At 55.5% G+C, this 21,503-nt stretch overlaps 1 protein-coding gene across 3 annotated transcripts in view; it reads left to right on the forward strand.

Moving 5' to 3' along the window:
- Nucleotides 1-4,192: 4,192 nt before the first annotated feature.
- Nucleotides 4,193-21,503, forward strand: part of TJP3 (tight junction protein 3) — a 40,506-nt gene continuing 23,195 nt past the window's right edge. The window contains exons 1-3 of one of the 3 annotated variants that reach the window (XM_035283847.3): nucleotides 4,193-4,386; nucleotides 20,214-20,273; nucleotides 20,387-20,496. In XM_035283847.3, the coding sequence (XP_035139738.3) occupies nucleotides 20,226-20,273; nucleotides 20,387-20,496 (158 nt within the window). In that variant the 5' untranslated portion in view covers nucleotides 4,193-4,386; nucleotides 20,214-20,225. Of the gene's footprint in view, nucleotides 4,387-15,380; nucleotides 15,554-20,213; nucleotides 20,274-20,386; nucleotides 20,497-21,503 lie in introns of those variants that run through there. The other 2 variants (XM_017967963.4, XM_054250583.2) reach the window with 2 other exon arrangements.

Consider the following 21,503-nt stretch of genomic DNA (forward strand, 5'->3'; position numbering starts at 1 on the left):
CACGAATCCACACAATACGTATCAATTACAAATCCACACTCTGTGTGTCATTAACACGAATCCACACAATACGTATCAACGACAAATCCACACAGTGTGTCATTAACACGAATCCACACAATACGTATCAACGACAAATCCACACACTGTGTGTCACTAACACGAATCCACACAATACGTATCAACGACAAATCCACACAGTGTGTCATTAACACAAATCCACACAATACGTATCAACGACAAATCCACACATTGTGTGTCACTAACACGAATCCACACAATACGTATCAATTACAAATCCACACTCTGTGTGTCATTAACACGAATCCACACAATACGTATCAACGACAAATCCACACACTGTGTGTCATTAACACGAATCCACACAATACGTATCAACGACAAATCCACACGCTGTGTGTCATTAACACGAATCCACACAATACGTATCAATGACAAATCCACACGCTGTGTGTCATTAACACGAATCCACACAATACACACAAATAGCATTGCTCTATGCGATACATGCCAATGACATTCATCCACACAATACGCGTAACTGACACTGATGTGTGCAACACACATTAACGCTGATATACACACTACATGTCAGAACCTTCACACACAAAACATATCACTCACAGGGATATATACAGCACACGCAAATAACACTGATCTACACAACACACGTTAACATTTATCTACACAAAACATATCCATGACATTTGCAATTAACTACCTGTTTTTTGTTTTATAAAGACGGGGTTTCACCGTGTTGGTCAGGCTGGTCTTGAACTCCTGACCTCAGGTGGTCTGCCCACCTCAGCCTCCGGAAGTGCTGGAATTACAGGCGTGAGCCACCGTACTGGTTCAATTTTTTTTTTTATTTAGCCAGCTACTTAGGAGGCTAAGATGGGAGGAGCCTGAGGCTGCAGTGAGCTCTGATCGTGACACAGCGCTCCAGTCTGAGCAGCAGAGCAAGACCCCATCTCTGAAGCCATAGGTAGATAAGTAAACGCGGGTATTAGTTGTTGTTTTCATTCCTTTTTTTTTTTTTTTTTTTTTTTTGAGACAGAATCTCCCTCTGTCATCAGGCTGGAGTGCAGTGGCACATTCTCGGCTCACTGCAACCTCCGCCTCCCAGGTTCAAGTGATTCTCCTGCCTCAGCCTCCTGAGTAGCTGGGATTACAGGCACGCGCCACCACACCTGGCTAGTTTTTTTTTGGTATGTTCAGTAGAGGCGGGGTTTCACCACGTTGGCCAGGCTGGTCTCGATCTCCTGACCTTGTGATCCGCCCACCTCGGCCTCCCAAAGTGCCGGGATTACAGGCGTGAGCCACCGCGCCCAGCCAGTTTTCAATCCGAAGGGTTTCTGGTGGGGCACAGGTGGAGGGAATCTCGCCACCTAGCTAGCGAGGGATGGAGCTGCAATACTTCACCCAGGCCCGTGTGACCCCAGAGACAGAGTCCTCCTATGCTGGGGTGCTGGGGAGGGTCTCGTGAAGCTGACAAGAGGGAGGCGTTGTCTCAAAAAAAAAAAAAAACAAGGAAAAGGAAAAGAAATGCAGGTTCCTAGGCCCCACCCAACCCAGAAACTGGGCAGGATGGGGCAGAATCTAGGTGCTCATGACTTCCCCTGTCCAGGCAATTTGGATGCCAGATGAAGTGGAGGAAGGGCTGGGGGTTAGATCACTGATGAGGATGATGAAGAAGAAATACATTTTTAAAACATACTAAAACCGGCAGAACAGTCACGACTCAGAGAGGTGGAAATCAACATCAAAACAAGCAGTTAGGCCGGGCGCGGTGGCTCACGCCTGTAATCCCAGCACTTTGGGAGGCCGAGGCGGGCAGATCACGAGGTCAAGAGATCAAGACCATCCTGGTCAACACGGTGAAACCCTGCCTCTACTAACAATACAAAAAATTAGCTGGGCATGGTGGCGCGTGCCTGTAATCCCAGCTACTCGGGAGGCTGAGGCAGGAGAATTGCCTGAACCCGGGAGGCAGAGGTTGTGGTAAGCGGAGATCGCGCCATTGCACTCCAGCCTGGGTGACAAGAGCGAAACTCCGTCTCAAAAAAACAAAAAAAAGCAGTTAAAAGCAGCCTCTTTTTTTTTTTTTTTTTTTTTGAGATGGAGTCTTGCTCTGTCGCCCAGGCTGGAGTGCAGTGGCATGATCTCAGCTCACTGCAACCTCCACCTCCCGGGTTCAAGTGATTCTCCTGCCTCAGCCTCCCGAGTAGCTGGGATTACAGGCACGCGCCACCACACCCGGCTAATTTTTATATTTTTAGTAGAGATGGGGTTTCACCGTGTGGACCAGGCTGGTCTCAAACTTCTGACCTCAGGTGATCCTCCCGCCTTGGCCTCCACTGTGAGCCACTGTGCCCAGCCGCGTGTATAACTTTAATTCAAGATTAAAAACTTAAGAAAACTAGGGCCAGGATGGCGTGGCAGGAGGGGAGAGGCAAGGGACAGCGAGGAGGGGCTGCGGTCCGGGAGTGGCACCGGCCTTCTGTGCCTTCCCCGCATCTCCCCATTTCTCAGGGTGGAAAACCGAGGCTTCCCGGATGGGGTGGGTTGTGTGGTTTCTGGCGCCCCCTGGTGGCCACAGTGGCTACTACCGTCAGCGTAGGTACTGCAGGCTGCAGGGACTGTAGCCCATTCATTCCAAAAACACGAACTGAGGCCGGGTGCGGTGGCTCAAGCCTGTAATCCCAGCAGTTTGGGAGGCCGAGACGGGTGGATCACGAGGTCAAGAGATCGAGACCATCCTGGTCAACATGGTGAAACCCCGTCTGTACTAAAAATACAAAGATTAGCTGGGCACGGTGGCATGTGCCTGTAATCCCAGCTCCTCGGGAGGCTGAGGCAGGAGAATTGCCTGAACGCAGAAGGCGGAGGTTGCGGTGAGCCGAGATCGCGCCATTGCACTCCAGCCCGGGTAAGAAGAGTGAAACTCCGTCTCAAAAATATATATATATATATTAGCCGGGAGGGGTGGCGAGTGCCTGCAATCCCAGCTACTTAGGAGGCTGAGGCAGGAGACTCACTTGAACCCGGGAGGCAGAGGTTGCAGTGAGCCGAGATTGCACCATTGCACTCCAGCACGAGTGATAGTGCAAGACTCCATATCAAAAACAAACAAATGAAAACAAACACCACCACCAAAAAAACACGTATCGAGTACCTACTGTGTGCCAGGCACTGTGCTAGGCCATAGGACATACCAGGGATGAGCACGACAAAACCCAGGACCTCAGGAGGTGGCATTCTCATTTAGTTATTTATTTTTGAGCCAGCGTCTTGCTCTGTCACCCAGGCTGGAGTGCAATGGCACGAACTTGGCTCACTGCAACCTCTGCCTCCTGGGCTCAAGCAATTCTCCCACCTGAGCCTCCCAACTAGCTGGGATTACAGGCACCCCCCACCACCATGCCCAGCTAATTTTTTTTTTTTTTTGAGACGGAGTTTCGCTCTTGTTACCCAGGCTGGAGTGCAATGGCGTGATCTCGGCTCACCGCAACCTCCACCTTCTGGGTTCAAGCAATTCTCCTGCCTCAGCCTCCCGAGTAGCTGGGATTACAGACACGCACCACCATGCCCAGCTAATTTTTGTATTTGTAGTAGAGACGGGGTTTCACCTTGTTGACCAGGATGGTCTCGAACTCCTGACCTCAAGGGATCCTCTCAATCTCCCAAAGTGCTGGGATTGCAGGTGTGAGCCACCACACCCGACCCCTTCTCGTTTTTTAGATGAGGACACCCAGGAGACAGGGTGATTTGCCAAAAGCCACAGAGTGGGGAAGTGGCAGAAGCTTCTCTGCGCAGCAATCTGGTCACCTCGTAGCAGAGAGGCTGACTTCGCTCACAGACCTGCAGCGAGGAAGGGAGTGCGCTGAGTCACAACCCGGTGGGTCGGCACCGCAGGAGGCTCAGCCAGCGCCCAGGCTGGGCAGCCCCAGATGTGAGAAGCGTGGTCCATTCATTGCTGAATGTAGCCGAAAAGGGCTTCCGGAGCACCTACTCTGTACCTGCGGACACCTGTGATCGATGCCACGGCTTTGGCAGTGAGGGCACAGGCAGGAGCACGCTCACCTCTGGGCAAGCAGGGGTTAAGGCCAGCTGCTCCCACGTGAGGCCACCTTGCGACAGAGCCACACACCCAGCCCCGCCCCCTCACCCTGGTCGGTCTCCCAGTGTCTGTGGTCGCAGGTTGCACCTGGCAGGGGACCGGCAGCAAGAGAGGAAAAGTTGGTCAAGCAGGTGGGGAGGGCCAGAGCAACAAGCCTCGGTTCCATCCTCACCACCCGTGCCAGGCGGGCACCCGGGCCCCTGGCACCTGCCGCCTACCCAGAGGCCACCCAGACTCCTAGATAGGTAAGTTCCCCCACCCCCCGCCGCAGCCAACTCTGCTTTTGACCCGGCATGCCTTGTCGGAGCTGGGCTTCCCCCTCTGAGGGTCCCGGGACCACCCCCTGCCCACCCTGAGCTGTCTCCCCGGCTGGCTCCTCAGAAAGCAGGAAGCTGACACGGCTGCGTGGGCATCTGACATAGTTTCGGAGGGATTATCTGACCGGCAGTTACTGCCCCTGGCGGCCTGCCCGGGACGCCGAGCTGGAGACTTAAAAGGGGCATTGTTGCCTGGGTGGTGCCGGGAAAGGGGAGGCGGTGAAGGGGCACAGGGGGTCTCTGATCCCCCAAGCTGAGGAGGGGGAGGGGATACCAGCCCGAGGCCCGGCAGGTGACACGCGTGACAGGCTGCGACCTCACTCATCCCTCAGCCTCCTGGAACTTTTTTAAAGGCTCCCAAGTTTTCAAACAACTGCATCTCCCACCCCCAACCCCCTCACCCCGTTCTCACCGCTGGAACCGCTGGGAGCTTTGCAGAGAGAGGCTGGGGTGGGATTTCTTTTGCTAATTTTTTTTTTTTGAGATGGAGTTTCACTCTTATCACCCAGGCTTGAGTTCAGTGGCACAATCTCAGCTCACTGCAACCTCGGCCTCCCAGGTTCAAATGATTCTCCCTTCTCTGCCTCCTGAGTAGCTGGGATTACAGGCACCCGCCACCACACCCAGCTAATTTTTGTATTTTTAGTAGAGACGGGTTTGCACCATGTTGGCCAGACTGGTCTCGAACTCCTGACCTTGTGATCCGCCCACTTCTGCCTCCCAAAGTGCTGGGATTACAGGCGTGAGCCACCGCGCCCGGCCTCTTTTGCTAATCTTTATTTATTTATTTTTTAAGACAGGGTTTCACCATGTTGGCCAGGCTAGTCTTGAACTCCCAACCTCAGGTGATCTGCCCGCCTTGGCCTCCAAAGTGCTGGGATTACAGGTGCGAGCCACTGCACCCCGCCTCTTTTGCCAATCTTTCCTGCTTCTCTGAGCAAGATCTCTGTAGGACAGGGCAGAGGGGGCGGAGGAAGGAGCTCTGGAATCGGAGAGGAAAGTGGTCGGTGGTAAAAGTGTTTTTCTGGGTCATTTGCTCCCAAACGGGAGGACGAAGGGAGCTTCCTGGTGAGCCAAGCGTCTGATTGCATCTCAAGTCTCTTTGTCCTGAACCAAGAGGGTCCCCTGGGGCTGAAGAGGCAGGGATGATTGCGTGGTGGGGGACAGAGCAGCCTGGCATTTGGGGTGGCTGTGTGGCCGCAGAGCTCCCAGGGAGTGGGCTTGCTTGCGACCCGGGAGTCTGTGGGGGTGGGCAACTTGGATCCCAACCTGCCTGAGTTTTGACAGCAAACCCATGGACTCATGTAAGTCTGGCTTCTACCCCTCCCTCCTCTTTGGGCCTCTGTTTCCTGCTCTGAAAAATGGGGATGTTGAGGGCTGAGCACAGTGGCTCACGCCTAATCCCAGCACTTTGGGAGGCTGAGGCTGGCAGATCACGAGGTTAGGGGTTCGAGACCAGCCTGGCCAACATGGTGGAACCCCGTCTCTACTAAAAATACAAAAATGAGCCTGGCGTGGTGGTGGGTGCCTGTAATCCCAGGCACTCAGGAGGCTGAGGCAGGAGAATCGCTCGAACCCGGGAGATGGAGGTTGCAGTGATCCGAGATTGCACCACTGCACTCCAGCCTGGGCAACAAGAGCGAAACTCCGTCTCAAAAAAAAAGGCGGGGCATGGGGAGTATTGAGTCACTGAGTCACAGGGCTGTTGAGCGCCAGACGTGATAGACTGGGTAACAGATTCTCAGTCATTCTGGGGTCAAGATAAGCTGTCCCGTTCCAAATCGGAACTTAGAGGGCAAGGCCAGTCCTGTGGTCTCATTGGCTTTCCTGGTTTATAGAGAGTGAACCCTGGTTCAGAGAAGGACAGCCACTTACCCGGGGCTGCACAGCCAAGTAGAAATGACAGGTGGGAAAGAATCAAGACGCAGAAGATGGGGAGCTGCGGTTGGGGAAGGGGGCTCTGGAGGCCAGCCCTGCCCCCAGCCAATGCCCCAGGCTTAGCATCTGGAGAAAGTCCTGCCCCTGGCTTGGGGCTTCCTCCTGGCCCTGAGTCCTGGGGAAAGTCCAGGGCAGGGAGTTTCTTCCTTTAGGGCTGGCCGGGTGCCAGGGGAGCTGTGTTTGCTCAGGGTGGAGCCTGACACCCTTTGGAATGGGTTGAGGTTAGCGGAAGACCAGGTTGGGGGAAGAGTTTGCCCAGGGAGGAAACTGGCATTTATGGAGCGCTTACTGTATGCACCTGTGTGGAGCCACCAGGCCTCGGATATCCAGCAGTGAGAAGGGCCGACCAAGCTTCCTGCTCTCGTGGGGCATCCTGGGGCGTATATTTTTGGGAGGAGACAGACATAAAGCAAGAAACCCAATTAGGCCGGTGGCTGCACAGATGATTACATGGGGAGGTGTTTGTAATTGTATTTTATTATTATTATTATTAATTATTTTTGAGACGGAGTTTTGCTTGTTGCCCAGGCTGGAGTGCAATGGCGCCATCTCTGCTCACCGCAACCTCGGCCTCCCGGGTTCAATCGATTCTCCTGCCTCAGCCTCCCCAGGAGCTGGGATTATAGGCCCCCACCACCACACCCGGGTATTTTTTTTTTTTTTTTTTTGAGATGGCGTCTTGCTCTGTTGCCAGGCTGGAGTGCAATGGCGTGATCTCGGCTCACCGCAACCTCTGACTCCTGGGTTCAAGCGATTCTCCTGCCTCAGGCTCCAGAGTACCTGAGATTACAGGCACGCGCCACCATGCCCAGCTAATTTCTGTATTTTTGGTAGAGACGGGTTTCACCATGTTGGCCAGGCTGGTCTTGATCTCCTGACCTTGTGATCTGCCTGCCTCCACCTCCCAAAGTGCCGGGATTGCACACATGAGCCACCACACCTGGCCTAGTTTTGTATTTTTAGTAGAGACAGGTTTTCTCCACGTTGGTCAGGCTGGTCTTGAACTCCCAGCCTCAGTTAATCTGCCCGCCTCGGCCTCCCAAAGTGCTAGGATTACAGGTGTGAGCCACCATACCTGGCTCTTTCTTTTTTACAAGGTTGAAAATAGAAATGGGGGCCGGATTGCAGGCTCACACCTGTAATCCCAGCACTTTGGGAGGCCGAGGCGGGTGGATCACGAGGTCAAGAGATCGAGACCATCCTGGTCAACATGGTGAAACCCCGGCTCTACTAAAAATACAAAAAATTAGCTGGGCATGGTGGTGCGTGCCTGTAGTCCCAGCTACTCGGGAGGCTGAGGCAGGAGAATGGCTTGAACCCAGAAGGCAGAGGTTGCAGTGAGCTGAGATCATGCCACTGCACTCCAGCCTGGGTGACACAGCAAGACTCTGCTTAAAAAAAAAAAAAAATAGGTGTCAGGTGTCTTCCTCTACACCCAGCCACTGCCCAGAATGACAACACGGTAAGTAGACGGTTTCCAGCGGGCAGGGCCCCTCCAGCTCTGGCACACCGTCATTCACCTTTGGTCTTCCCACTGGGTGTGGAGGAGCGTCTGAGGGAAACCTTAGTGCTGGCTGCCCAAACATTCCCCAAAGTACTGCTCAGAGTCAAAACTGGGATCCCCATTTTACAGATGAGGAAACTGAGGCAGGGGCTGGAATTCCTGTGGGCTCGGCTCTTCTCTCTCTGTTGGTGGAAATTTTTTCTTTTTCTTTTTTTGCAATGGGGTCTCGCTGTCTTGCCCAGGCTGGAGTGCGGTGGCTACCAATCAGCAGGGAGTTTTGACCTGCTCGGTTTCTGACCTGGGCCGGTTCACCCTGCCTTAGGCAACCTGGGGGTCCCCCGCTCCCAGGAGGTCACCATATTGATGCCGAACTTAATGCAGACACCCGATCGGCACAGCGCACTACAGCCCAGAACTTCTGGGTTCACGCGATCCTCCCACCTCTGCCTCCCGTGTAGCTGGGACCACAGGCACGCGCCACCGCGCCCGGCATGTGGAACGTTTTTCTAGAGCTCGGCCGTCCTCCCTTTTCTGGGAAAAAGCATCTTTGGCATTGCTCGGTGGCTCCCACCTGGAATCCCAACATTTTGGGAGGCTGAGGTAGGAAGAATACTTGAACCCAGCAGTTCAAGACCAGCCTGGGCAACGTAGCGAGATCCTGTCTCTATGAAATACACAAAAATCTGCTAGACGAGGTGCCGCGCCTGTGGTCCCAGCTACTCGGGAGGCTGCGGTGGGAGGATGGCTTCAGCCCAGGAAGTCGAGGCTGCAGTGAGCTATGATTGCACCACTGCGCTCCAGCCTAGGTGACAGAGCACGACCCTGTCTCAAACAAAAGCCTCCTGAGCCGGGTGCGGTGGTTCAAGCCTGTAACCCCAGCACTTTGGGAGGCCGAGGCGGGTGGATCACAAGGTCAAGAGATCGAGACCATCCTGGTCAACATGGTGAAACCCCGTCTCCACTAAAAATACAAAAAATTAGCTGGGCATGGTGGCGCGTGCCTGTAATCCCAGCTACTCGGGAGGCTGAGGCAGGAGAATTGCCTGAACCCAGGAGGCGGAGGTTGCGGTGAGCCGAGATCGCGCCATTGCACTCCAGCCTGGGCAACAAGAGCAAAACTCCATCTCAAAAAAAAAAAAAAAAAACTCCCAGCACCCCGCAAAACCCATCACCCCAGTCTAGTCAGGAGTGAAACTGCTGGTCCCCAATGTAGGTCACAGAACAGGAAAGACAGAATCGGTCACGGCCCAGTGGCATCTGAGGAGACGGGAAGCCAATGCCATGTGGAATCCCGGAAGGGGCCCTGGGGCGGGAACGGGCCAGCGGAGAAACCTGAGGAAGCGTGGAGCTCAGGGGGCAGGTGCTGCTCATGCTGCCTTCTTGCTTGTAACAGACGTACCCGGGTAATCATGCAGGATGATGTTAGCGGGTTCAGGCGATCCTCCCGCCTCAGCCTCCCGAGTAGCTGGGATTACAGGCGCCCGCCACCATGCCTGCCTAATTTTGTATTTTTTTTTTCATTAAAGACGGGAGTTCCTCCATTTTGGTCAAGCTGGTTTCAAACTCCCAACTTCAGGTGATCCACCCACCTCGGACTCCCCAAGTGCTGAGATTACAGGCGTGAGCCACCCCACTTGGCCTCAAGCTATTCTCCTGCCTCAGCCTCCCAAGCAGCTGGGATTACAGGCACCTGCCACCACACCTGGCTAATTTTTGTATTTTTAGTAGAGATGGGTTTCACCATATTGGCCAGGCTGATCTCGAACTCCTGACCTTGTGATCCGCCTGCCTCGGCCTCCCAAAGTGCTGGGATTACAGGCGTGAGCCACCGCGCCCGGCCTTATTATTATTTTTGAGATAGAGCCTCACACTTATCACCCAGGCTAGAGTGCAGGGATGTGATCTCAGGTCACCGCAACCTCTGCCTCCTGGGTTCAAGCAATTCTCCTGCCTCAGCCTCCCGGGTATCTGGGACTACAGGCGTGCGCCACCACGCCCAGCTAATTTTTGTGCTTTTAGTAAAGACGGAGTTTCACCATGTTGGCCAGGATTGTCTCCAACTCCTGACCTCGTGATCTGCCCGCCTCGGCCTCCCGAAGTGCTGGGATTACAGGCGTGAGCCACCATACCTGGCTGGTCACCTGTCTTAAAGCTCAGTCCTCTCCAGCGCCACCTCCCCAGGGAAGCCCTCCCTGAGCTCTCAGCCTAGGAAAAGCCTCCCCGCATTGCTTCCTCCCTCTCTGGAGTGCAGTGGCACAATCGTGGCTCACTGCAGCCTTGACCTGCTGGGCTGAAGCGATCCTGCTGAGTAGATGGGACTGTGGGAAGCTGTTCAGGGCCTAGATTGTACTTCTCAGCTCCATGTGCGATTATTCAGTGATCATCTGTCTCCCATAAAGACTGCGGGCTTCCACTGAGTCTGTCAATCAGTTCTCCTCCAGCCCCATCACTGCGTATGCAGTAGGTGCCTGATTAATACTAAAAGAATGAGCCAGAGCCCAGGGGCCTGCAGAAACTGCCTCAAGGCATCCTTGGGTTCTGGTCAGACCTGTTCGGCTGCAGATACAATCTCAGCCTCCGGCCCAGCCAAGCCACCCAAACCAGAGAGACCACAAGCCCCAGGGTAACCCCCACGAGGCTCCCCAACTCCCTGCGGCCCTGAGTCCCTGGAGGACCTCAGCCCAGCCCCTGTGCTCTCCTACGGAGGCATACACGAATTAGATTGCCGAGAAGCAGATTTTCTCTTTTCTTTTTACTGTTATTATTTTGCCTTCCTGAGGCGACAGCAGAAAAGCAGGTTTTTAATTCACGATGCTGAGCTGCAGGTCGGGGTGGTGGGAACGAGAAGCTCAAGGCTACTCCCATCTCCAAAGCCTTGGCTTTGAACTCAGGTTCAGAGGATGGTACCAGGGAGCCACCGAGTGTTCTAGAGCACGGCACGGATATGAGAGCAGGCGGTGGGTGGAGGAAGACGACGTGTCCTGGGGTGGTTATCCTGCGTCCTCTCTTCAAGGGGTGACAGTGTGGTTTCTCTGCCCTGGCCATTGACATCTGGGGACAGATCCTTCTTTGGGGTGGGCCATCCTGGGCAAGGCCTCGAGTCTTGCTCCGTTACCCAGGCTGGAGTGCAGTGGCCTGATCTCGGCTCACTACAACCTCCGCCTCCCGGGTTCAAGTGATTCTCCTGCCTCAGTCTCCCGAGTAGCTGGGATTACAGTCGCGCACCACCATGCCCAGCTAATTTTTGTATTTTTAGTAGAGACGGGGTTTCACCATGTTGACCAGGATGGTCTCGATCTCTTGACCTCGTGATCCACCCTCCTCGGCCTCCCAAAGTGCTGGGATTACAGGTGTGAGCCACCACGTTCAGCCTGGTTTTGAACACCAAAAATGTCTCAAGACATTGCCAAGGGTGCCCCTCCGGTGAGAGACACTGGCTGGGAGCTTCGGTCAGATCCGGCGGGTCAGGCTCACCATCGGCCTCAGTTTTCTCAGCTGCAAAGTGGGCACATGAGTGTCATGTGTAACTGTGGCTGCAGCCAAGCGTACGCAGTAAACGTGGCCCAGGAGCCCCACTCATTGCTAGGAGTGTAACCCGCTTACTATTTTATTTTATTTTATAAGATGGGGTTTCACCACATTGGTCAGGCTGGGGTCTCGAACTCCTGACCTCAGGCGATCCACCCGCCTCAGCCTCCCAAAGTGCTGGGATTACAGGCGTGAGCCACCGTGCCCAGCAGTGTTATTTATTTTTGAGACAGAGTCTAGCTCTGTCACCCAGGCTGGAGTGCAGGGGCAAGATTATGGCTCACTGCGACCTCCACCTCCTGGGCTCAAGTGATCCTCCCACTTCAGCCTCCTGAGACAGTGGGACTACGGGCGCCTGCCCCCACACCCAGCTCATATATATATATTTTTTGTTGTTGTGGAGGTGGAGTCGTGCTCTGTCGCCCAGGCTGGAGCGCAGTGGCATGATCTCGGCTCACTGCAACCTCTGCCTCCCAGGTTCAAGCAATTCTCCTGCCTCGGCCTTCTGAGTATCTGGGGTTACAGGCGGGCACCACCACGCCCGGCTAACTTTTATATTTTTAGTAGAGATGGGGTTTTACCACGTTGGCCAGGCTGGTCTTGAATTCCTGACCTCAAGTGATCCGGCCGCCTCGGCCTCCCAAAGTGCTGGGATTGCAGGTGTGAATCGCAGCACCCGGCCATAGCTAATATATATATGTTGACATAGCGTCTCGCTCTGTCGCCCAGGCTGGAGGGCAATGGTGTGACGTTGGCTCACTGCGACCTCTGCCTCCCAGGGTCAAGTGATTCTCCCGCCCCCGTCTCCTGAGTACCTGTGATTACCGGTACCTGCCACCGCGCCTGGCTGATTATTCGTATTTTTGTAGAGCTGGTTTTCATCATGTTGGCCAGGCTGGTCTTGAACTCCTGACCCAAGATCCGTCTACCTTGGCCTCTAAAAGTGCTGGGATTACAGGCATGAGCCACCGCCCCCGGCCTAAGATATTTTAAAAATGTGTTGTGGATGTGGAGATGGGGTCTCACTAATTGCCCCGGAATGAGAGTGCGGTGGTGTGATCAGGTCTCACTGCAGCCTCCACCCCGCTGATGGCAGCCTCGAACCCCGACTTGTGCGGGCGGCAGGGAATTAGGCTTGTTCCCCCCAATACTCAGCGGGACCTTGTTCACCTAAAGTCATTTTGGCGCCACCTGCTGAGGACCAGATGTCACACAGGGAAGGGTGGAGCCGCCTGTAGGTATACAGCAGGTGTTCAGCAAGCCTTCGTTTTCGTTCATGCTGATTCCACATTGGCTCAGCATGGGGGCCTGGAGGGAGTCTGGGGGCCAGGAATCCTTCACTGCAGCCTTCAGTGCACCTGGGGCCCTTTCTGAACCTTCATCTATTAAAATATGTGTGTGTGGCTGGGAGCGGCGGCTCATGCCGGTCAACCTAACGCTTTGGGAGGCCGAGGTGGGCGGATCACTTGAGGCCAGGAGTTCGAGACCAGCCTGGACCACATGGTGAAACCCCCATCTCCACTAAAAATATAAAAGTGAACTGGGCTTGGTGGCGGGTGCCTAGAATCCCAGCTGCTTGGGAAGCTAAGGCAGGAGAATCGCCCGACCCCGGGAGGCAGAGATCGCCGTGAGCCGAGATTGTGCCACTGCACTCCATCCTGGGCAACAGTGAGACGCCGTCTCAAAAATAAAATAAGGTATGTGTGTGGAATTCCCTGATAAATGTAATGGCCAACACATAGTGAGATCTTTCTAAGAATATTGTGCACATTTACTCATTTACTGCTTTGAGGCAGGTACTATCATTACTCCCACTTACAGATGGGGAAACTGAGGTACAGAGTGGTTTGCAGAAGGACATGCTGCTAGGATGAGACGACACATCACATTTATATCATATTCTAGGCCCCTTTTATTTATTCTTTTTTTTTTTTTTTTTTTGAGACAGAGTTTCCCTCTTGTTACCCAGGCTGGAGTGCAATGGCGCGATCTCGGCTCACCGCAACCTCCGCCTCCCGGGTTCAGGCAATTCTCCTGCCTCAGCCTCCCGAGTAGCTGGGATTACAGGCAGGCGCCACCATGCCCGGCTAATTTTTTGTATTTTTAGTAGAGACGGGGTTTCACCATGTTGACCAGGATGGTCTCGATCTCTTGACCTCGTGATCCACCCGCCTCAGCCTCCCAAAGTGCTGGCATTACAGGCGTGAGCCACCGCGCCCGGCCTTATTTATTCTTTTTATTTTTTTAAAATAGAGACTGGATCTCACTATGTTGCCCAGGCTGGTCTTGAACTGCTGGCCTCAAGTGATCCTCCCACCTGGCCCTTCCAGGTGCTGGAATTACAGGCATGAGCCACTGTGCCTGGCCTCTAAGCCCCTTTTAATCCTCTTGACAACCCTGTGATGTAGGGGTTATTATTTTCCCCAATTACAGATGTGGAAACTGAGCAACAGAGACGGAAAGTAAGTTGCCTGAGGTCACATAGCCAATAGGTGAACGCTCTCAGCTCTGAATTTTCAAGTGGGTCCCTACCAGGGCCTTTGGCAATGCTTTATTGCCTTGAGGGGCCTTTGGGACCCTTGAGGGGCTGACTGTAGCTGACTGGGTCTCTGGACTAGTACTTTGGGTAGAATTGCAGTGGCGGAGGTGAGACGTCATCTTCCGGGCCCTCTAAGACTTTGATACCGTTGGCCTGCTTCACTTAGCAAACTCTTATCCAAACTTCAAAACCCCAGCTGTGATGCCCCCTCGTCCAGGAAGCCTTTCTTTTACCCACTAGAGTTTCCTCTATGCCTTCACCTCCTCTCCTTGCCCAGCCCTGACTGGAGAAGGCTGGAAAGGGGTGTTTATGGGTAGGTTTGCCCCTTTAACCTTGGGGTGGGGCCCAGGATCACCGGGGCTCAGGTTGTATTTTTTTTATACTAAGGAATGTGTGAGTGCAGCCACGACCGGCCCCGCCCACCCAGGTGACTGGACGGCTTCCTAGGCTGGTCTGGTCCTTTCTAGGTCTAACCTTAGGAATCCCAGAATCCCAGGCCCCTGGGGGGAGGAGAAGGAAACCCGACCTTTACTCCCAGAGTCCAAAGAATTTCCTCCCGCCCTGCCCCTTTTTTCTTTCTTTCTTTCTTTTTGAGATAGGCTGTAGCCCTGTCACCCAGGCTGGAGTGCAATGGTGCCATCTCAGCTCACTGCAGCCTCCGCCTCCTGGGTTCAAGCAATTCTCCTGCCTCAGCCTCCGGACTAGCTGGGATTACAGGCACGCGCCACCACACCTGGCTAATTTTTGTATTTTTAGTAGAGACGGGGTTTCACCATGTTGGCCAGGCTGGTCTCGAACTCCTGACCTCAGGTGATCCGCCCGCCTCAGCCTCCCAAAGTGCTGGGATTACAGGCGTGAGCCACCGCGCCTGACCCCGCCCTGCCTCTTTCTTTCCTGGGTGCTGGGTGTGAAGACAGAGCCCAGAGGCCAGGATCGCAGGAAAAAGGCATGCGGCCGCTGTTGCGCCTTCAGAAAGTCCACGCCCCTGGCCTCTGGGGCCTCAGTTTCCCCTCTGTGGAACCGGACAAACCTCCAGCAGATAAGGTGGCCCAGGGACCAACCCTATGCTGCGGAGGTCTCTGGCCCTCGACAAGCTTCTGATCCACGAGGCCTCCCAGACGCACCTCGAAATATGCCCATTTCGCGGACGGAAACAGCTTCCAAATAGCAGGCTCCATTCCGAGTGCGGGGCTGACCCCTGCCGGGTCTTGCTGGCAGCCTTGTCGGGTCGGGCTCCGGCCGCGGCCGCCGGCCCCCGCTCGGCTGCGTGGACAACCCGGCCTGGAGATTCCGCCCCAGGGCCTGGCTCCTGCGACGGGAGCGGGAGGGAGAGAAAACCCGCGGTGTCCAGGGGGCGTGTCCGGGCAGGGGCGGGGCCGGCCTGGGACCTGGAGGAGGAAGAGGGGCAGGTGCAGCCGGGAGCTGCGGAGCTGGTAGGAGCAGAGCGACTACCGAGCCCTCGGCCCGCCGGGACCCTCCCAGCCTCCTCCCCCAGCCCGGGGTGGGGGCCGATTGACTGTTTCCAGGCCCCCCAAGGGTAGGGGGGTTGGAGAGCTCCCGGGCGGACCATGGCGGTGAGATTCCAGGCCAGTAACCCTCCGAGGGCGGCAGGGGGAGGGGATCGCTCTGGGGTAGGGGAAGCAGGATTTGGGAGTCGAACCCAGGACCTCAGAACACCTGCTCCCTACATAACAGGCAGGGAAACTGAGTCCCAGAGGGATGCGGTGGCTAGCTGGAGATGCGTCCGGGGCACCCATCCCTGCCCCCAAAGACCATCTCTCCTGGAGCCTCCTCTGCCCCAGGACCCACCTCCTTTAATCCGGCAGGGCTGGGTTCAAATCCCGGATTTTCTGTCCACTATGCTGTGTGTAACGTGGGGCCAGCGAGTGCAGCCCTTTCCTTCCCTCGCCTGAAAGATGGGTGATCGGCATTTTAAACGGAGAGAAAACTGTTTTCAGAGATTGGGGCATCGCAGGTGGGCAGGAAAGTTCATGCCCTGTTTCCCGGGGTGTGCAGCCGGCTAAGCTTGGGCGCCCACAGCGGCACGGTGGCCAGGGACTTCATTTGTGGGCTGGGTGGCTTTGGTGAACACTCACCTCTTGCAAAACTGCAGGAGGGAGCTTCAGCATTTATTGGGTGCCTACTGTGTACAGAGCCGTTAACAGGCATTACCTGGCGGAGGTGGCTGGGGCGTGCCATGGGGGTGGGCGACCCTTGTCTCTGGAAGGATTTCACCATCCAGACATGGAGCCTGGACCGGCTCCTTCACACCCACCAGCCAGGGTAGACTGAGGCTGCAGAGGCATGTGACCAGACCCGCCACTCCACCCGAAGCTCCAGGACGCAGCACTCCGGGTTCCCTCTGACTTCTTCCTGGCCCCTAGGCACAGCTCCCAGAATCCCTGCCCCAACTGGTGTACTTGTTCCCTGAAACCTCCCCCTCTGCCATTGTTCTGGGAGGTGGGGTGGGGAGCGAGTGAGGGGACGGCCGCCTGGGAGCCCTGTGCCCCGGGGGTGGGGGCGGTGTGAGGTGGTACCAGCCCTTCCCCTCTGGGCGGGTCTCTTGTTTGGTGTTTGTGTCCAGCGCTGGGCGGGGCCGGGGACAGACTCAAGCCCCGCCCTGTCGGAGCTCACCTGCACAGGGGCAGGGCTGGGAACTCAGCACACACCTGTTGAGTCGCTGGCCAGAGTTCTTTATTCCACCATTCACTCATTCTGAAACCTCTTCCTTAAGGGAGCCTGGTCCTGTGGGGTCCCGGGGGCCCAACCCTGCCCATCGGGAGCCCTCAGACTGAGGGGGAAGCCGTAGGGTGGACAATCATCTGACATCCCACAGCCCAGTCATCACAGTTGGGCCGGAGCCAAGGATGTCAGATACGCGTATGGAGGAGGAGACTGGGGCTGTGAAGGATGAATAGGAGTTTGCCAGGGAGTCAAGCACCAGCACTCAAGGCCTGGAAAGGAGGCTTATGGCTGATCACCTGGGCCTTAAGTAGCTAGAGAGAGAGACATGCCTCCTTTCACAGCCTAAGAGGAAAGACCAGAAACTTACCAACCTTAGACCGATGCTTACAGAGAATAAAGATGGTTTTAGACGCCTGGAGTAAAAAATAATGAAACAATGCCCAGTTCGGGGGCTCCCGCCTGTAATCCCAGCACTTTGGGAGGCCGAGGCAGGCGGATCACCTGAGCTCAGGAGTTCCAGACCAGCCTGGCCAACGTGGCAGAACCCCGTGTCTACTAAAAGCACAAAAAAATTAGCTGAGTGTGGTGGCGCATGCCTGTAATCCCAGCTACTCCGGAGGCTGAGGCAGGAGAATCCCTTGAACCCGGGAGGTTGCAGTGGGCCTAGACCATGCCACTGCATTCTGGCCTGGGCGACAGAGCGAGACTCTGTCTCAAAAAAAAAAAAAAAATTATAGCCGGGCGCGGTGGCTCAGCCTGTAATCCCAGCACTTTGGGAGGCCGAGGCAGGTGGATCACAAGGTCAAGAGATCGAGACCATCCTGGTCAACATGGTGAAACCCCGTCTCTACTAAAAATACAAAAAATTAGCTGGGCATGGTGGCGCGTGCCTGTAATCCCAGCTACTCGGGAGGCTGAGGCAGGAGAATTGCCTGAACCCAGGAGGCGGAGGTTGCGGTGAGCCGAGATCGCGCCATTGCACTCCAGCCTGGGTAACAAGAGCGAAACTCCGTCTCAAAAAATATATATATATATACATATAATAATGATAAAATAGGCAGGAGTGATAGGGGACCAGAGAAGACTGGTTAGCTGGGTGGTCAGGGAGGACTTCCTGAGGAGGTGGCATTTGAGCCTACAGCTCAGTGACAGGGGCCAGCCAGGCAGGAATCCCGTGAAACATGTCCCAGATCCAGAGGACAGCCGGGGGAAAGGTTTGGAGGTGAATTAAGATGGGGCAGGCTGTGGCGTTCGGCTAGTCTCTCAGGCACCGAGGAGCTCTGGAGGGCTTACACAAAGCTTCTGGTTTCCACGGAGACGAGCCCGCACAAGCTGGGACGAGCCTGGACCACCTGCACTCCCTCGCTTCTCTCCCGGCTCGGGGCCCTGGTTCCCTGGGGACCGCTTCTTAACGTCAGGAAATACACATTCCTTGGGGTCATTTTTAAAATGTTTTGAGACGGGATCCTGCTCCGTTGCCCAGGCTGGAGTGCAATGGCATGATCACAATTCACTGCAGCCTCCACCTCCTGGACTCAAGCGATCCTCCTGCCTCAGCCTTCTGAGGAGCTGGGACCACAGGTGCATGCCACCATGCCCGGCTAATTTATATATATATATATATTTTTTGAGATGGAGTCTTGCTCTGTCACCCAGGCTGGAGTGCAATGGCGCGATCTCGGCTCACTGCAACCTCCGCCTCCCTGGTTCAAACAGTTCTCCTGCCTCAGCCTCCCGAGTAGCTGGGATTACGGGCGCGCGCCACCATGCCAAGTTAATTTTTGTATTTTAGTCGAGACAGGGTTTCATCATGTTGGCCAGGATGGTCTCGATCTCTTATCCTTGTGATCCGCCTGCCTTGGCCTCCCAAAGGGCTGGGATTACAGGCGTGAGCCCCCGCGCCAGGCCCGGCTCGGCTAGTTTTTGTATTTTTAGTAGAGACGGGGTATCATCATGTTGGCCAGACTGGTCTCGAACTCCTGTCATCACGATCCACCATCCTTGGCCTCCCAAAGTGCTGGGATTACAGGCATGAGCCACCGCGCCCAGCCGGGTTGCCAGTTCTATGAAGGGAAATAGACCAGGGAGAGAGGGATAAGGTGGTTGTCAGCTGTGGTCAGGAGGGGGTTACAGTTCTTATTTATTTATTTATTGAGACGGGGTTTCACCATGTTAGTCAGGCTGGTCTCGAACTCCTGACCTCAGGTGATCCACCAGCCTCGGCCTCCCAAAGTGCTGGGATTACAGGCGCGAGCCCCCGCGCCCGGCCAAAGGGGATTACAGTTATAATCCGGATGGGGGACTTCATCAAGGAGGTGACGTTTGAGTTAAGTCCTTGAAGGAAGGTGGGGAATGTGGGGAAGGCGCTGTGTGCAGAGGGCGAGGCTGGTGCCAAGGCCCTGAGGCAGGACTGGGCCTGGCATGTTGGTGTTGGAGGGACAGCAAGAAGGCGGCAGTGGTGGGAGCACAGGGAGCTTCCTCCACCCGGCAGACCTGGCTCCATCCTCTCCAGGGAACTGAGCCAGACCTTCCAGAGCCGGAGGGAGCAGGAACTTGCTTCCTGGGTGCCCCTGCTACTGTTCAGGTCACTTAAACAAGGGTCTCTCCCGCCTGGCACTGCTGACATCCACGGCCGGATTGTCCCCTGGGGTGGGGCCGTCCTGGGCACTGCCGGGTGCTGCGCAGCCTCCCTGGCCTCCACCCACCTCCAGATCAGGAGCTCCCCCAAGTCTTGTCCCCAGACATCGCCCAGTGTCCTCAGGGGGAAGCGGAATTACCCGTTTTAATGACTTAGACCCATTTTGCAGATGAAAAGCTGAGTCTGGACCCGGGTGTGTGGCTCATGCCTTTAATCCCAACGCTTTGAGAGGCCGAGGTGGGCGGATGACTTGAGGTCAGGAGTTTGAGACCAGCCTGGCCAACGTGGCGAAACCTCGTCTCTACTAAAAATACAAAAATTAGCCAGGCCTGTCGTCCCACCTGCTCGGGAGGCTGAGGGAGGAGAATGGCTTGAACCCGGGAGGCGGAGGTTGTCATGAGCCGAGATCATGCCACTGCACTCCAGCCTGGGCGACAGAACGAAACTCTGCCTCAAAAACACAAAACCAGGCCGGGCGCCGTGGCTCATGACTGCAGTCCCAGCACTTTGGGAGGCTGAGGCAGGTGGATCACTTGAGACCAGGAGTTCAAGACCAGTCTGGGCAACGTGGTGAAACCTGTCTCTACTAAAAGTGCAAAAATAAGCTGGGTGTGGCGGCGGGCACCTGTAGTCCCAGCTGCTCGGGAGGCTGAGGCAGGAGAATGGCTTGAACCCGGATTTTGCAGTGAGCCCAGATCGCGCCACTGCGCTCCAGCCTGCCCGACAGAGCCAGACTCCGTCTCAAAAAACAAAAGGAAAAACAAGCAAAAGACCCTGAGGCCCGAGAGAGGTGGTAACTCGTCCACAGCCTCCACCCGCAGGCCTGGCAGAGCTGGGCTCCCCACCCTGGGCTGGGGCCTGGGCTCCCCCGGGCTCGGACGGACCTGTGTGGCCTCACGCCCGCCTTCCCCGTTCCCCTCAAGCAGGTGGCTGACATGGAGGAGCTGACCATTTGGGAGCAGCACACGGCCACGGTGTCCAAGGTGAGGCCGCCCTGCCCTGCCCTGCCTGGGTGCCATTGGCTTAGGCCCAGCTCAACAGAGGGGAGCCCCTATCCTGGGGAATAGCAGCTCTTCCTTCCCCTGCCCTCTCTCAGGACCCCCGCCGGGGCTTCGGGATTGCCATCTCTGGAGGCCGAGACCGGCCCGGTGGATCGGTGGTTGTGTCTGACGTGGTACCTGGAGGGCCGGCCGAGGGCAGGCTGCAGTGAGTATCCCAGCACTTTGGGAGGCCGAGGTGGGCGGATCACCTGAGGTCAGGAGTTCGAGATCAGCCTGGCCAACATGGAGAAACCCCGTCTCTACCCAAATTATAAAAAGTAGCCAGGTGTGGTGGCGCACGCCTGTAGTCCCAGCTACTCCGGAGGCCGAGGCAGGAGAATCGCTTGAACCCGGGAGGCGGAGGTTGCAGTGAGCTGAGATCGAGCCATTGCACTCCAGCCTGGGTGACAGAGTGAGAATCTGTCTCAAAAAAAAAAAAAGAAAGAAAGAAAGAAAGGAGACATCATGGTGAGCCAAATCGAGGGGACTGGAAAGTGCCTGGTGCCTTCCAGCTCTGTCAACACAGGGCTTGGAGCTGGCGGTAGGAGCAGATGGGACACTTGGCCCTCACTTCCCTAAGGCACTTTCTGGCCCTTCACAGAAGATCTTAGGGTCACAGTGGCCCCAGGGCCTTTTTGGAACATAAAGTCCTGGAAACCTTTTTTTTTTTTGGCAGGAGGGTAGGAGACCCAGTGTCCTGAGTCTTTGAGGGTTTGAAGCTTCTTGGAATTATGTTGATTAAATGGTTCTGGGCCCCAAGTGGCTGACAGGTGATATGGCTTGGCCCAGCCCAGAATCAGGGACCACCAGGGCCCTGTAGTCCTAGCTATTAGGGAGGCTGAGGCAGGAGGATCACTTGAACCCGGGAGGTGGAGGTTGCAGTGAGCTGAGATCATGCCATTGCACTCCAGCCTGGGTGGCAGAACAAGACCCTGTCTCAAACAAAAAAAAAAAAGTAGCTTCCTACATATCTATGATTATAGTATGTTCTACAATTGGCCCATTTTTCAGATGAGAAAACGGAGGCCCAGAAGGATGAATGTCTTTGTGAGCCTAGGGACGCCAATAAATTAGAAGCAGGCCTTGTAGACCTGGAGATGCCAGGGACACCCCCTCCCCAGGAGGGCTGGGTACCACCGTCTTCCCTGCAAAGCCTCCTCTGTAAGACCCTCC

The sequence above is a fragment of the Callithrix jacchus genome, chromosome 22 (assembly GCF_049354715.1).
Source record: "Callithrix jacchus isolate 240 chromosome 22, calJac240_pri, whole genome shotgun sequence".
In the NCBI taxonomy this organism is placed as follows: domain Eukaryota; kingdom Metazoa; phylum Chordata; class Mammalia; order Primates; family Cebidae; genus Callithrix; species Callithrix jacchus.